The sequence below is a fragment of the Carettochelys insculpta genome, chromosome 16 (assembly GCF_033958435.1).
Source record: "Carettochelys insculpta isolate YL-2023 chromosome 16, ASM3395843v1, whole genome shotgun sequence".
In the NCBI taxonomy this organism is placed as follows: Eukaryota; Metazoa; Chordata; order Testudines; family Carettochelyidae; genus Carettochelys; species Carettochelys insculpta.
Genome location: NC_134152.1, coordinates 26,164,584 through 26,181,825, shown reverse-complemented (window position 1 = coordinate 26,181,825; position 17,242 = coordinate 26,164,584). Strand labels below are relative to the sequence as shown.

Genomic DNA, 17,242 nt, shown 5'->3' with positions numbered 1-17,242 from the left:
AACTCTAAGGCCAGGTCTACACATGCCCCTCCCTTTTGGAAGGGGCATGTAAATGAAGTGGGTCAAAATGCTAATGCCGCACTGATAGGAATATTTAGCACTTTATTTGCGTAACAGCCAGATTTTCTGGGGAAAGAAGGGTGCTTTTGAAATTGGGGTTTCCTTTCAAAGGGACCCCATCTACATGACTAGTTTGCAATTCTAAGACAGAACTTTCGATGCTCCAGATGGCTGCCATTATGCAAAAGAGGCACTAAATATTCATACCAGTATTTCATTAGCATTTTTGTGTAGCTGTAACCTTACAGCATGTTAAAGTTCAAAGGATTCTTCACACTCAGGCTGGAATTGTGAATACACAAAAGGCTGTATCTACAATGCACTGTTATTTTAATACTGTTATTTGGCAGAGCCTGTGCATTGCCTTGCACCTGCATACAATACCCACCCAAGGTATTTTACAATAGTTTCTTAATAGCCGTGTCTACACGTGCACGCTACTTCGAAGTAGCGGCACTAACTTCGAAATAGTGCCCATCACGGCTACACGTGTTGGGCACTATTTCGATGTTAACATCGACGTTAGGCGTCGAGACGTCAAAGTCGCTAACCCCATGAGGGGATGGGAATTGCGCCCTACTTCGACGTTCAACGTTGAAGTAGGGAACATGTAGTCTTTGCATGTCCCACAACATCGAAATTGCGGGGTCCTCCATGGCGGCCATCAGCTGAGGGGTTGAGAGATGCTCTCTCTGCAGCCCCTGTGGGGATCTATGGTCACTGTGTGCAGCAGCCCTTAGCCCAGGGCTTCTGGCTGCTGCTGCTGCAGCTGGGGGTCCATGCTGCATGCACAGGGTCTGCAACCAGTTGTTGGCTCTGTGGATCTTGTGCTGTTTAGTGCAAGTGTGTCTGGGAGGGGCCCTTTAAGGGAGCGGCTTGCTGTTGAGTCCGCCCTGTGACCCTGTCTGCAGCTGTTCCTGGCACCCTTATTTCGATGTGTGCTACTTTGGCATGTAGACGTTCCCTCGCTGCGCCTATTTCGATGTGGTGCTGCGCAACGTCAATGTTAAACGGCCCTGGAGGACGTGTAGACGTTATTCATCGAAATAGGCTACTTCGATGTAGGCTTCACGTGTAGACGTAGCTAATGTGTGGTACCCACATACAATACCCACCCAAGGTATTTTACAACAGTTTCTCAATGTGTGGTACGCATACCTTTAGGGATATGAGGGAGAAGTCGGTGGGGGTATGCACATTGGAGCCATACGTGGCTCTTTGAGCAATAAAGTGCTTGGAGCTGTCAGAGCGCTGCATGCTGCTCTGCGCATGCATCCCTCCCTAACACTTGGAGGGAGAAGAGCGTGGCCGCAGGGGCTCTGGTGAGTCGGTGGCATTGGATTACAGTGGTGGGGGTTTCCTGTCTCTGAAGGAGGGAGCTGGTGGTGCCTGGCTCCGGACTATACTGCTTGTTATCTGGCATTGCAATAGCATTGCTATTTGTACAATTTTAGTTTAGTATTTATGATTACAACTTAAAGAGTTGAAAATGGACAGATTCCTTGTGAAAACAAAGAATAAAACCGCAGATTTGGAAGAAGGTATTCCACAGGAAACCATCTCAGAAACATTGATTTGTGGACCTCAGCAGTTTGAAATGTACATTTGGACATTTGATTTCATCCAAACGAGCTAAAATTTTGCACTAATTATAATTTTCTTGTAATTTTATTTATCACTGTTAACTGATGTATGCATAAAGTATATACATATGTCTGAATAAAAATTGGACTTTATGTTCATCTAATATTTTATTTACCCTCTTTTCACAATTGTAAGTACAATGGCAAGTTTATTGCCTTTAGGCAATTTCTTCCAACTAGCCAGTTACAATTAAGTTGTTTAAACAAATGTGTTGTAATTGTACGAAAAAAAATGAATATCTGACAATTGAGAGTTTTGGGGCCCTTTTTTTTTTTTTTAAAGGCATACTTTATAAAAAAAGTTGAGAAATACTGTTTTACAAGCATTATTTGTAGTACCCTCAATGTCTTTAGCTAGAATAGATTGAGTCAGGCAAGTTTATAATTGTTTCTTCTAAGAGTGGACAGGAAGTCACTAGTATTACAGCTGCTTAGCTAGTCACAGATTCATAGAATTCGAGGGCTGGAAGGAACCTCAGGAGGTCATCTAGTCCACCCCTCTGCCTAAAGCAGTATCAACCCCAGTTAAATCATCCCAGCCATGACTATGTCAAGCTGGGAGTTGAAAACCTCCATCCCTAGAGGTTTTTAAGTCCCATCTTGACATAGTCATGGCTGGGATGACTTAGTTGGGGTTGATCCTGCTTGAGGCAGAGGGCTGGACTAGATGACCTCTTGAAGTCCCTTCCAGGTCCGTGATTCTATGATTCCACCACCTGTCTCGGTAACACATTCCAGTGCTTCACCACCCTACTGGTGAAACAGTTTTTTCCTAATATAAAATTTTTTTTTTTTTTAAAATGCCTCCCTCAAAGATTGAGCTCATAGCTTTGGGTTTAACAAGCCAATGCTCAAACGACTAAGCTCTCTCTCCCCACAATGTCTGTAACACAGCATCTCACACTTGAGTTACTCTAAAAGCCTTTGCTCTCAACAGCACTTCTGGGCACTATAACTAGTTTTGAAATAATTTTTGGTCCATTCAGAGTATGCTTTACAGCTCACAGACGTGGAGTTATGTCAGTGTAATAAGGGAGTCACATCAGGCTGAGGAAGGCTGTAGCATAGACATTGACATAATTATCAGAGGGGTAGCTGAGTTAGTCCAACAAGGAGTCCTGTGGCACCTTATAGACTAACATATTTTGGAGCGGAAGCTTTTGTAGCCACCATTAATCTGATGAAGTGGGTTTTGGCCCATGAAAGCTTCTGCTCCAAAATACAACATCATTAGGGTAACATAATATGCTTTATGTAGATCTGTGTAGCACAGACTTGTCGTTAAGGCGTAGGAGTTTATTAATACATAAAGTTTGCCTCCCTTCTGCATGCATAAATCCCTTTGACAGAAGACAATGAAAGCAAAAGACAGAGTTTTCTGGAGAGCAGGGGGAAGTAGAAGACTGTTTGCTAACATAACCTCTCCTGCCGCTCCTAAAGTAATTATCTACATATTGAATGTTTTTATTTACATTTAGTACTGCTCTGCCCTGTATCCATTTATTGTCTTCCTTTCTCACTGTAGCAATGGGATATAGGCTCACAATACAGTTAGACTGAACTTCACCTCAGTTTTATGCAGCAATATATTTGTTTAAGATGTAGAAAAATGGACATAACCCTAAAAGTGGTTTCCCTATATCAGTTATTTTAGCCACAATATTCAAACAGATTCAGTATAAATACAGAAAAGAAACTTTATTACGTGTCTTAAATATTACATGCACTTTCAAAAATTAAAACTCTTTATTTAAACATCTCAATAGCATCTTGTCAGTTTGGAGGCAGCAAAGAATACCAAGACAAATATTCTGAAAAGCATTTACAAAAATACATTGCACAAAGTCCTATCTTGCTTCTTTAAAAAATAAGTTAGTGTTATTCAAAATATTCCCACCCCAGCTCCTAATTTCAATTTATACAGGATAATTCTGATTTATATACTTAACCTATAATATATGAAACACCTGTACATGTTTTATCTAGCTCATCTGCATAGGCCATTGGTTCTACTTCTAGCTGAACATTTTCTAAAGAGATTTTCTTAAAAACATTTGAGGACTATTGTGCAACATACCTAACTCTATTCAGAAAACCACTCAGCACCATCATTCATCATTCTGAAAAATACAAAACACAGTACATGTGTAATTAAGCTGACCCAATAAAATGCATCACAATGGTAAGATAAGTTTCTCCACATGAATGCCTTTCGGGAACCTTATTTGTAAAGGGGTTCCACTGACATTCAAAAATTAAACTACAAAATGAGCCTCTAAATAGGGATAGCAGTGGAAGCAGTCTGCTAGCAAAATGCAGTCAGTTAACACAGTAAGTTCCAATTAAATCCTGTAAGTAATGCTGTTAAGACTCATTGCTCTAATATTCTTCAGTGGGAAATAAACCCTCCACTATAAGGATTTAAAAATGGAAAAGTTGTCTAAAGAATGACATCTAAACATTGAGCGTGAGCCTCTTTTGCAAGTTACCTCATTGCACAGATTTACTTATTTAAATTAAAAACTGACTCTGAACCTATTTTCACTTAGGCCATGGCTACACTAGCCCCCCCACCTTTCAGAAGGGGCCTGCTAATGAGCCACTTTGGCAGATGCTAATGAGGTGCTGCCATGATGATGCAGTGCCTCATTAGCGTAATGGTGGCCACATACATTTTGAAAGTGCCACTTTCAAAACGCACAATGCCTATGCAGATGGGGCCTTTCAAAAGGAACCCCCAGACTTCAAAAGCCCCTTCTTCCCATTTGGTTTTGGAAAGAAGGGGCTTTTGAAGTTGGGGTGGGGGGGTCCTTTTGAAAGGCCCCGTCTAAATGGGCAGCATGCATTTTGAAAGCAACACTTTTAAAACGCATGCGGCTGCCACTACGCTAATGAGGTGTTGCATAGTCATGAGATCACCTCATTAGCATATGCCAAAGTGGCTCATAAGCATATCCCTTCCGAAAGGTGGGGGTTAGTGCAGCCACGGCCCTACTGTTTCTACAGTACAGCACTGATAAAGTGAGCCAGCCAATTTAATCCTGTGCTGAAGAGATATTACTGGAGACGAAGTAATTGCCTCTAATTTTATCTCTGAATTGATCTGTAGACCACTAGCCAGACTGTCACCTTGGTATATGATAAGCCTACTAAGATTGTTCAGTAAACGTTCATACACTGAGTAATCATTCTAACAAGCAAAGTCAAGAGGAAACTAAATCGGAAGAAAACTTAAAATAATTTTAATGGTTAAAATCAACTCTGACTTTTAGGATTCCATGTTAAAGGAAAGATTTTTATGCCTCTGATGTTTAAACTAATTTTGGTTCCATTAACTTTCCTGGACAGAAACACATATTCTGCACCTACTCAGCAAACCTTTTTGGGCCTAGCAACAAGTTCAAAAGTCATGGCCAGCTGAAGTATATACGTTTGCCACAATTAGTGTTTAAAAACATTCACGTGTTTTGACAGAAGGTGCCCAGATAATAGAAGTATACGGATAGGGCCTGTATAAAAAACTGATTCATAGCTGCAGAAAACATGGCTCATTTAAAAACTATACATTCACAGGTAATAAAATAAGTATCACCTGTTTGCCAAATGGGTTTTGTGAACCAGAGTAGCTTGCATGCAATATTTTTCTCAGAATGGACATATTAAAATACAAAGCTGATGGAAATTACAAGCTGAGATCAGAACAGGTATACAATTTTGCTGACAGTCTTCTGCATTTTATTGAAGAGAAGTATTGAACGTGGAGTACAGTCAGACATCTTCATCCTTTAAAGATTCCAGTGTTCTAGGTTTTCCAATATATACAAACAGAAAATATACAACAAAAAAGCTGTAGTGTACTAGTTTATTCAGTAGGTTTTCCATGCACTCTGAAGCGATACAGACAGGTATATTCTGTATGGCCCCAATTAGAAAAAATTCTTAGCTCCACTATCTGGAATGCATTTTCATTTTGCTCCTGCAGAAAACATGGGGAAAATAGTTAGATATCTATACACATACCGCTTGACTTTTCTCTGTCATCAATGGATTCTAATCACCTGAAGTTGTTTAAGAATAGCAGCCAACTCACTACAGTGGTCACATCAATTGCTTAAGAAGTTAAGTTATATACTGAAAAGCAAGTCATAATTTATGAATAATCTCTTTCAAGCTACACAAGGTATCCCATTATCACCGTCTTTGCTTGACATCCCATCTTATATTGGGGATGTAAGTGAAGCAGAAAAATTCTTAACGTTTTTATTTAAAGGACTGAAAGCAGGAATAAGATTTTTATAGCTGAAAAAAGTTTAAAATAAGTTACAATGTCTGTCCTGAACAGAGAATTTCAGACGAACAATGCTATGGTTTTACTGCATGAAAATTAATGATCTAGCCCACCGTATGGTAGAATATGTTTAACTGTGTCTGTTGGACTAATCTGGATATTGCAAATTCCTGGTGCCGAAAGACATTCTTCTTTATACATATTTTATGAAAGGTAAAAATAAAAATGCCAGAATGATTTTTAATTTGCAGTGGTGTAAATCAGGAGTAACTCCATTAAATTACTGAAGTTATCAGTGCAAGAGTTAAATCAGAATCACTTTTGAGAACACTAACATTTGCCATACTACCACACTGCTAATTACTTTCACTCTCAAATGTATCAAAGCAATACTGCTATTACTGCAAGAGGCAAAGTCAAGTGGCTTTGGCAATAACAGCTATATATTTTCTGTTAATGTGGGCCTACCGTCACTTGAAACATCTGTAGTGACTCTCCTCCTTGGTCATAAACATACTGTCCTAGAAGGGTGCCTTCTTCCTGATATTCATCTTCTAGACCCTATCAACAAGAGTTAAGCTGTATTATTTCTGTTTTCAAATTTCAGACAGACAATCAATTCAGTAGGGTATCACATTCTTAACTGGGGAGGGCAGTGCAACCACTGGCTATAGTTGTGTAGAAAATAAAGGTTGTTTAGGAATAACGAGAATGGAAGAAAAGGTGGGACCAGGAAAGAGTAACATTGAGGAAGACTGGGAGGGTACCAATTCTCATTATTTTGCATATTTTAGGTCAACTGGAAATGAAAGCAAAAGTTTCCAGAGGTCAAAGTAGACCACATTTATGCCATGTAGCTGTGGATTACTGTTGTATGACAGTGCCTGAAAGGATCATGATCCATTCCTTTTATGAAAGTAAAGTGATTGGGCTTGAAGCTCATTTTAGGTAACCATAATACCAAAATAAGTTTTGATTATTTTGCTTTAATGCACTTATCTGTAAACTAGATTGGTAAAACAAATACATCAGAAGTTTTTAAAAACATTTAGCCCTTATACGGCCTCATTCATAGATCTTAAAACACTTTATAAAAAGGAGATATATTTAAGAGCAATAAATATAAATCTGAGTTTTTTACACTAAACTTTTTAAAATTGTGATCAGTGGTTCCACTCAAATTATCTGAACAAAGCAAACTCACTTAATACCTTAATTTTAATCACAGAAAGACTTACATATACTGAGAAATCTTTTGGAGCACTTGTGATATTTCCTGTCGGTGAAAGAGTTTTTGGTATATGTTCTAAGGTAAAGGCTGTTGGGTAGATCATCATAGAAAGTCTAACTACAAGGTATCCCTGTGATCCTTTGAATGCCCAGCAGTTTCCAGGGTACATGTCAGGCTAAAGAGAGAGTAAGGGAGCAAATAAATATTGAACATATTGGTAAAATGCACAAATGAATTATGAGTCATTAAAATTCAGTTTGATTAGGTTATGCCACTGATTCTACTTTGTACCCTGTTACATGAAAAACAACTCTGTTTAAGTAAATTAGCAGATCAAATAATTGTTCAGAGGCAATCGGATATTCCTTCTCTGCAATATCAGCTTTAAGGTCAGAATATATCAATTCTCATTTTTCTACAATAGTTGAGCAGACATTTCATGATTCAAAAATTTCAGCAAACATACACTAGAGGAACAGTGGGAAAAATATTGCCTGCAGATTGGATCTGGCCCACCAAGCCACTGGAGCCTTGGGCTGGCACCCTGCCTAGCCCCTCCCTACCTGCCGCTCAGAGCTGCCAGGAGCATGTGTTTCTCTGTGTGCCATTGTCAGGGGGAGAGGAGTCAGGCACCGCTCCTGACCCCAGCACAATCTTGCTACTTCTGTTGGCCAGAAACCAATACATAAGAACTGTGAGATTGTGCTAGTAGTGAGGGTAATGCCAAAAACCTTCTCCCACCCACCTCAGCGCTCAGAGAAGCGCATGCTCTCCCACAGCCAACCGCTTTGAGGGACCTGCCAAAGGGACCTGCTGGCCAGAGCTGCATAGGTAAGCACCTCCCTGCCAGACCCTGCCTTTGGCACCCCAGCTTCTCCCTCCTTCTTCTTCTGCCCCATTTAACCCAAACCCTCTGCACCCTGATCCTGCTTTCCAAGGGAAGGTCTCTACATTTACCTTTACTAAATTTCATCCTATTGAATTAAGGTCAATTCTCCAATTTGTCAAGGTTCTTTTGAAATCAAGTCCATATCTCCAAAATGCTTGCAACTCCTCTGAGCTAAGTGTCATCCGCAACGTTTATAAGCATGTTCTCCTTCCCATTATCCAAGTCATTCATGAACACACTGAATAGTACTGGACAACGTTCCCACTAATACTTTCCATTCATATTGAATTTTGTTATGTAGAACACCCAATAACAGCTAGCTCATGTTTTTGGATAAACCACCAATATGAACAAAAAGCTTAGATACCATATATAATTTCTAAACAGTTCAGCGATATGGAATAAAGACTATTTAATCAAGGGATAATTAACAAGGTACACCGTTGAAGATAATTTTCTTTTTATTTAATTTCATATTAAATAAATTAACACTGCCCTTGGATTTCCTGTTATTTTATCATCTTTTCTAACAACTCAAGCTAGTGAACTCATCAAAACATGTCACACTGAAAACAGCTATATAAATAAAACAAAGTCATGGCCATTACATAAAATACACAAAAAATACACAGCAGTCTAAAAACTAAATATTCGTGGAAAGCTGCTCTCAAAAATGAAAAATCTGACAAAACTCGAGCATGCTGTAGACTTTTGGAGTCCACAAAACTTTCCTTCTTGCATGCATGTTATTTGCACAAACAGCTCAGCTTTAATATGCTACAGAAATCTATGAGTCAACCGGAAATAATCATGCTCTGATTGAAAATATTAAATTAATATTTTCTGGTACTGGAACAGGCTGTAAAAGGCTTATACAATTTCCCTGGAATGTCAATTCTTAATCCGATTAATACTGCACAAGTAGAACAGTAAAAATAAGTAATAAAGCAACACAGATAGCAAGCAAGCCCACAAGCAAGCGACAACATAGAAAATAAGAAGGGAAGTAAAACATCAAATGGTTATAGTTATTTTAAATGAGTGTTTAGGAGGACCCATCCTGTACAATACAAGAGGGCCCTGCAGAAACAGGCAATGTTCTCCTGGCTTCACACTATGCATGTTACAATTCAGAACCTCACAGTAAAAACCCTAAAGTACATTACCACATGGCTTTGGAGTTTGCAAGACAATCCCTTCTTCAAAGAGCTTGGAAATAATGTCTTCATACTACAAACCACTTAACACCACACCTTGTGCTTTTTATTTTTGAGTCAGTGGGACTACAGGCTCTACGCCTCTGGTCCAACAACAGCTGTGGGTCCAGCAGAATTACAGATGTTGCTGGACCATAGAGCCCCAGTGGCAGATGATGTTGGTGGTACAGAAGGCTTGCAGCCTGCAGGGCTGCTAGGAATGGAGCTGTTCTGGCAAGCTGGCAATCCACTGAGCCAGAGTTAGAGAAGCCAGTGGGGCCCACAGAGCAGTGGAAGATGTGGGGGCAGCAGGCATAGCAGACAGGCCTGCAGAGCCTGGTAGCTAGGATGGGAGCCAGCAGGGACACTGGTGCCCTCCTCCCCACCCTAGCACAGAGACTGGACCTCCCCTGATCTGACAAACTCCCTTGTTTGGGACCAGTAAGATCCCAAGGGTGTTGGACCAGGGAGGTCTAACCAGTACTCTGAAGAGCCACAATTGCACTAGATAGCAAATATCTGGCCTTTATGGTTTCCAAAGCTTTTCCCTAAACAAATTCTAAATCTTAATAATTTGTCTGGAATCCAACTTTAATTGAAAGACCAAACAAATTAAGGCTCCATAATAAAGTTCTTCCTGCTTTAACAATTCACCAGATATTAACTAGTCACACACTTACCTGATCCTGTGCTTATTAACTCATCACTGAAACCTAACTTGCACTCTTTAAAAATACACATATAAGCTCCTCACCAGAACTGTCCCATTCATTAGGTGGTTCAAGGAAGCCACCCTGAGCCCTGCACTTTGGGTGGGAGTCCCTATAAGGCCTTGGGCAGCCCAAGGGTTTAGTTAGGCTGGGCCCACCCCTGAAGTCACCAGCACCAGCGGGAAGCAGAATGATCCATCCCCAGTTTGCTCTGCTTGCCCAGCTTACTGCTGCATTGCTCAGTGGAGGAGTCTTGGGGCAAGGGGCGGAACCACCCCCACACTCACTGATTGCAGCATGTGTAGCTATGTGGCTGGGAGCTGGCAGAGTGGAGGGAGCTGGCACCAGGTCATTCCACTTCTCATGACCACTGGTGACTGTGGGGGTGAACCTGAACCCTGCTGCAAGCCTTATGCTCTCTGGCTTATCCCCTGGACCACATTGCTCACCTTGGGAGATGGGGTGGAACAAGGGGCGGGGAGGGGCAGAGCAGGAATGGGGTCTGGGGCAGACAGGAGGGATCGTCCTGGGCTCTGCTCCTCAGAACTCTAAGAAAAGGACAAGTTATTAACACTTACCTACAAAAGCAGCTTAAATGCTTTATCATCATCATCACCACCATCAATAGAAGTCAGATCCTGCATTAAGAACTGCTAATACAGAATCCCTCAGCTCTGGATCTGCCCTGCTGCACCCAGACTAAATCTCTTAGCCTAGTCTTTCCAACATCTCCAGGCAAATGTCCACGAGCTGTCAACTGAAACTCAGCACGGACAAAAGGAAGCTTTATTTCTATCCCCACTGATAGTAGGTGAAAAATATTTTAGACTAGAGCTGCAGAGGATTCATTGTTTTGTGTTTGCTCTATAATTCTAACAGTGGAAAATAATGGCAGTGCCACATTATTCCTTCTCCATCATATTACTGCTAGCATATTTCAGATCTTGTGATTATACCAACAATCGGTAATTAAAGCCAGCTCCTCAGCCCAGCTTTCTATGCTTTGTCTACACTCCCAAGTTTAACATGATACACTGCAGTGTGGTCACAGCACCAGCACAGGGAGACAGCTCTCCAAGCACTCTAGGTAAACCACCTCCATGAGGAGCACAGCTCCCAGCACTGAGACACTTTACACTGCACTTCACAGCTCTATGGCTATGTCTACACTAGAAGTATCTGTCAACAGAAGTTACTGTCGACAGGGAAATCTCGACAGAACCTCCGTCGGAGTGCATCTACACACAACTTGCTTTGATGACAGGACAGACTGCACTGGCCTCTGGTGCCGGAAAGCAAAATGGCAGCTCTGCAAAGAGGGCTGCCCGGCAACCGGAAGCCCTCTCTGCCAACAGAACTGTCTACACTGTGCTGCTGTCAAAAGCAGTCTGTCAACAGATTGTTATACCTCAACAAGAAGAAAAGTGAAGATGTGTTTGGACTGACCTCCCCCGACACACGAATCAGACAGACAATGGAACTTCCCTCACATTCTCCATCTCCATGCAGCCAAGACTCACAAAAGTGATTTAAGATCTTCACTGCTGAAATTGATTCTCTATAAAGAGCTATCCATTTTGCAGGCTACACGCCCAGATATTCTGAAAACCAGACTGTCTTTTAGATGTTTCAAGCTACACAACTTAAAATTGAGGCATCCTTAACCACTAGTGACATTTAAGAGTGCTGGCCTGTTCTTACTTCTCTCATTTTAGGGTGAATTTTCCTTGGACAAGGTCTACATACCTCTTTAATCCCATTTAAATCCACCAAGTTGGGCTTAAATATGATTTAAATGGAGGCTAGGCCTTGTGCAGGCTTGGTGCACAGGGTTCCTTTTTCAGCAAAAATGGAAGTTCTGAGTGCATTTTTGGCTTCAAGAAAAATTCTTGACAATGTAGCTTTAAAACACAACTTTCCTAGCACAATAGGGTCCTAGTCCAAGATTTGGTGCTTCAGAAATAGAAATAAATAATAGGATTTTATGTATATTCTGCTTTTAATTACCTGGATTACCACTCTGGGAGACTGTGAGAAATACCACAAAGGAATTCCAAAGAGACTAATTAGTGCTGTTTTGGTCTCGTAGGTCTCAGAACAGCGAGTACTCAGAATGCTGCCACCTCAAAAAGAAAAAAGTCAGGTTCAAACTTAAACAATGAAGTGCTTCATTTTTCAGCCAGTAACTAGCCTTGCTTTCAGTAAGGTACTGTTCCAAATTAAACACACAATTTTTTTTTCAAACAAATAGCTAAATATTGTCAAATTCTAGTAACTTTCCCTTAAGCATTGCTATTTTAATGTGAGCATCCTGTCTCCAGATTACATAGTTTTTCATTAAGGAAGCTTTTCAAATAGTAGCATGTTTCTCAGGAAGTATTATTTTCAGTTTGAAATGAAAATGTGTTTTTGAAAAAGAGGTTTAAAAAAAACTGAACAGGTTGGTACTTTTTCACTATATCTGTGTCCATATATTACATACATCCTCACCTCAATAAAATAGCTATTCTCACTCAACTATCCGTTGGCACTCTCTTTTAAAGAGCTTCTTCAAACTTGTGCTGTACTGCCTTACTTTAAATATATCAGTGTGCTTCCACGGTGGAACCAGAAGTTCAGAATTAAGTGTGTTTGCACTCTTCTGGGGCATACTGTTAACATATATGTTAAGCGTCCAACTAAACAAAATAATATAAGATGTATAATATCCTTACTGTTTGTCACGCTGAAATAAATTTTTGAATTACTGTAAAAACTGGCAACTCAAATTACATTGCTGCAAATAGCAGATTGATCTGTTTATAGCTCTTCTGTTATATTTACCTCCAGATTCTAAAGCAAAGTCCACCATACCAGTCTTGTCTTGAGAATAGAGTTTCAATGCATTATTTACAATAATGCGTGCTTGCTACAGATAAGGGAAGAGAGATAATGTGGAAAAAAGAAAACAGGCTTTGTATTAGAGATACATGCATTCAATAATCTTCATTAACTAAGATGGCATACAAACTTTTAATAAAATTACACTATATCACAGAATCTTTGGAGCCTAGTATCTTTATGATACATTAGTCACTTTTTGATGAGAGGTAGACTATGACCATGACATTAGGTTACTCTGAATGGTGTTTCTGTAAGTCTCTTTCTTCTCCCCATTAGGTCATATTTTATATTTTGAGTATTCCTCTGCTTCCAGGAAAGGATAGTTTGGCAGGCATTACAGACCATACAGGGAAACACAATTTCCATTACATTTCTTTAATGCATGCAATACGGCTACTTATTTAGGAAAAGGAATACCTGCGTTTCTAAATAACAAAACTAGCAAGTCTATCGCAATTACTTAACAGTCAACTAGAGGCTGATGCATAAGGCCATGGTTTATAGACTCTGGTTGATGCAAGTTACAGCAACATACAGTTGCCAGTGTTAGTACAGTTAAACTGCTTGTGCATACTTGGTTGCTTATGTTTATTCTGCATGTACTCAGGAGAGCTTGCGTCCATTCAGAGTGCACCACAGGTAATGCCAAACATGCTGCCATGTAGCTAAAATCTTTTTTTGGGAAATGTTTGCAGTGTGCTGTGGTGTAGGAATGAATCATGCAGTATCCTTTGGGAGCTAGTGATCAAATCCCTACTTTCTCCATCCTATACCACTACCCATATCCCCTAATTTTTGTGCTTTTAAGAACCCCACAAACCCACACTGCCCTTTTCTGCATCTGCCACCTCTGACAAATGAAAGGAACCTGCACAGTCCTTATGAATCATGCACACACAGGAATAAAGGTCTGTCAGTATCTGCAGACATACATGAAAAACTACAACACATGAAGATATGATGATTTCATCTTAGTGTTTTAAGGGACATAATAAAAAACAATTTAAGGATGGTGGTGGTGGACACGGAGCAGCTGCAGAAAACGGAGTGCTCCTTCTCGGTCCCAAAAATGAGCACTGATTGATGAGACGATTAATGCAGGCTTAGGAGGAAATGCAGTAGCTGCAGAACTTTCAAAATCATAGAATTCTAGGACTGGAAGGGACCTCGAGAGGCGATCGAGTCCAGCCCCCTGCCCTAAGGGCAGGACTAAGTACAGTCTAAACCATCCCTGGTAGACATCTATCTATATGAGAGGTCACGTGTGGATCTGTGCGCCAAGACTGGCTCTGCCTGGCAGTGCAGGGGCACCAGAGTATGAGCTGCACTGAGAATTCAGAAGTGAATGGGTCTCACACCTGGAGGCTAGCAATGGTAGATTTTTACTGATCAGTGGGAAATAGTTTTGGAGCGAGAAAATCTGTAGTGGGGGGTCATTAATTGTGTCCTGCTATGCAGGACTGACTCAGCCATGTACAGGACAAAAGATGGATTTGCCATAGTGGTGTTCGCAACTGCAGTGGGGTGATAACTATAACAGCTATAGAAGAGACATCACAAACTAACATTACACCCTTATAGCATCATAAGAGAAAAAAAACTCTACAAATCTGTATGTGATAGTTGGCATGCACATCCCTACTTTGGGACCAGTCCACCTTGCCACAAAATACATCAACAGAAAAGGCTACTTTTTTATGGCTATGAAAGTGTTGATAAATCCACAGGGATGTGCCATTGGTACCAATGGGGCTAGTTGGGGAAGGTATTCACAGCTTTAAAACACACAGGCCTATTCAGGAAATTAAAAACCATTATTCTTTTCCAACCAAAAAGGTTACCATTGTCAATAATGAAATGGCAACAGAATAGCAGAGAACCTTGCCTAACTCTTAATTCCTATGATTCTTGAAAAAACAGCACAACATGGAGGAAATATTTAACTGCCAGCTCACCACAAACAGGAAAGCTGAATGTGCGTTTGGTAGATTGAAGGAACACTAGTGCGTTTACTCCCAATACTGATTTTCAGTGAGAAAGTTATCCCAATAGTTCCAGCTGCTTGCTTATGCCATGTGTAACATCTCTGAGGCAAAGGAAAAAAGCTGCTGACCAGAGGGCACACAAGTATAACGTGGAGCTATGGGGTTTTGGAAAACAGTGAAAGAACACTTTAATGGCCAGTCATGTTAATGTGCTGAATCCCTGAATCAGTAGGGGTGGTTAGGAATGTATAATGTTAGGGTACATTCATAGATATTCTATTTTAGTGGACTTATGAATTACATGCTTTGTGCTGTAGATTTACACCTATGACTAGGTATTCTGGTGAACCTATGAATTCTGTGGCGCCATCAACTTATACATACTGTGTGCTTGAGTACCAGCACACTTTTTGCAGTGGGAGTTGCGAACTGCGTTTATTTAAACATACATATAATGCATTGAGTGACAAAAATGGTGCAAAATAACCTACTTGCACATAAAGGACAATGCAACACAAACTTCTTACATATATTAATGGGCAAAATTTTAAAATTAGAAAGGCAACAAACATTTCAGTCCATTTCAGTGCACAAATATGGTCTGCTCTGATTATACACAAAGCAAATATGCCTCTCTCAGGACAGCGTATATGAAAAACTGTAGTTTTCCATACTGTCCACTGGCTTGGAGTGGTAGCAGTATGGATGGGGCCCAAGATGCCACGTGGAATGTTGAGGTGTACACAAAGCTGTTACCATGCAGCTTTCCAGAGACTGTAAAGAGTGATGAGCTGGTGATTACTGAATTTGTAGGCCAGCCAGAGTCTGCAGCATTTGTGTTTGCTGCCTGAGAAGCTCTTTCCTTTTCCCTCTGGGATTGAGTCTTTCTCCATTTTCTTCAGTCCTCTCTGTCCCTCTCCATGCCAGCTGCATTTTGACTAGGCAGGCATTTTGTTTGCTGTCTGATGTAACACTGGCTTTCAGGATCTCATTAGCCCTCTTCTTTCTTCTCCTCCTGAGAGTTCTAATGGTGTGGATGGGGCCACAGTGGCAGCAGCTACAGATGAAATAAACATATGCATCATCAGATGTACAGTTACAATAGAAAGTTACAAGTTTCAAAATGCCCTTCCTTTATTCCCATTAATTTTTTAAAGACATGCTTACGACATTTCAGCTTCATAGAACCTCTGCACAGTACAGATTGCCAGCCTCATGGTGCATATGGCTCACCGGGGGCAAAAGAAGTGCGGGGGAGGCAGGCACAAATATTTTTTGATTGCATGAAACAAAAATTTTAATCTGTTTCTCAATGGATATGAGTTTAGAACAACCACGCTAAACATTGGCACTGTTTTCAACAGGCAGTAGTGGTTTTAGATGATCTCACTTCTGAGTGCAACAAAGACCTAGAGAGCACAGCTGCAGCTGGCATTCCAAAGCCACATAGGTTCACTTATCACTAACTTGTTTAATGCAACTGTGCCAGCAGAACTCCTCGAAGAGTTGTGTGGTAAGTGTCCTATCATGGAGGAATAAAAAAGAGTCAGCCATTCCAAGGAGCCTTTGTGGGATAACTGCAGACTATGTCCATGAAAGTGTCATTGAGATCTCTCAGGAGGATACAAGGGGCATTGCTATGTACATAAACTGCTCCATCTTTCCTCCTACCCCACCTAACCCAACAGTGAAGTGAAATGCAGACACCAACTCAACCTCTGTTTGTTGTATTGATACCTCTTCTCATAAGAATCAAATAATGACAGTGATACACACTATACCTATGTCTTACGTACTCGGGGCTGGCCTGATGTTCACCGTTAAGTTTAAACACTGTAAAGAACAATTCATGTACACACTTACCCAAGGCACTTTCCCTTCACAGGTTCACTGGTGGTTGGCTGATGGGACTGGTCATACAGCAGTGGAGTCTCGAATAAATGTTGGCTTCGTGGCAAAGCTGGACTGAGACCCTGTAGTGTCTCCCCTCTCCTCCTCATTGTTCACAGCAAGTGTCTGTCTCAGGCTCCTTTGGAGGTATATCTGTGGTTGTCTGCAGGGTGCCGGTGAGAACTCTGCCAAGCATAGCAGCAGAGCATCCGCAGCTCAACACCAGATTAAACGTTAGCCTTTTCAGCCTTGTGGTATGCCTGGTGCAGTTTCTTCACTTCCACGTGGCACTCCTGATTGCTGTCATACACAGTTGCCCACAATCCCCACGCAATTATTTCACAGATGTCGAGGTTTCTATGGCTGGTTGGTAGCTGTGTTTGCATGTTCTCTTCTTTTCACCAGACCAGAAGATCCAGTTTCTCTTGTGTACTGTATGCAGGAGCATGTCTAGTACACAGAGCTAG

The 17,242-nt window shown here is 40.9% G+C and overlaps 1 protein-coding gene across 7 annotated transcripts in view; it reads right to left on the bottom strand.

The window, feature by feature from the left end:
• Window positions 1-4,593: 4,593 nt before the first annotated feature.
• SUN1 (Sad1 and UNC84 domain containing 1) overlaps window positions 4,594-17,242 on the bottom strand; it is a 67,543-nt gene continuing 54,894 nt past the window's right edge. For all 7 annotated transcript variants that reach the window (XM_075011074.1, XM_075011077.1, XM_075011078.1 and 4 more), the window contains 5 exons: window positions 12,841-12,925; window positions 12,025-12,140; window positions 7,230-7,397; window positions 6,460-6,552; window positions 4,594-5,679 (listed from right to left, as the gene is read on the bottom strand). In XM_075011074.1, coding sequence (XP_074867175.1) covers window positions 5,566-5,679; window positions 6,460-6,552; window positions 7,230-7,397; window positions 12,025-12,140; window positions 12,841-12,925 — 576 coding nt within the window. In that variant the 3' untranslated portion in view covers window positions 4,594-5,565. The remainder of the gene's footprint in view (window positions 5,680-6,459; window positions 6,553-7,229; window positions 7,398-12,024; window positions 12,141-12,840; window positions 12,926-17,242) is intronic.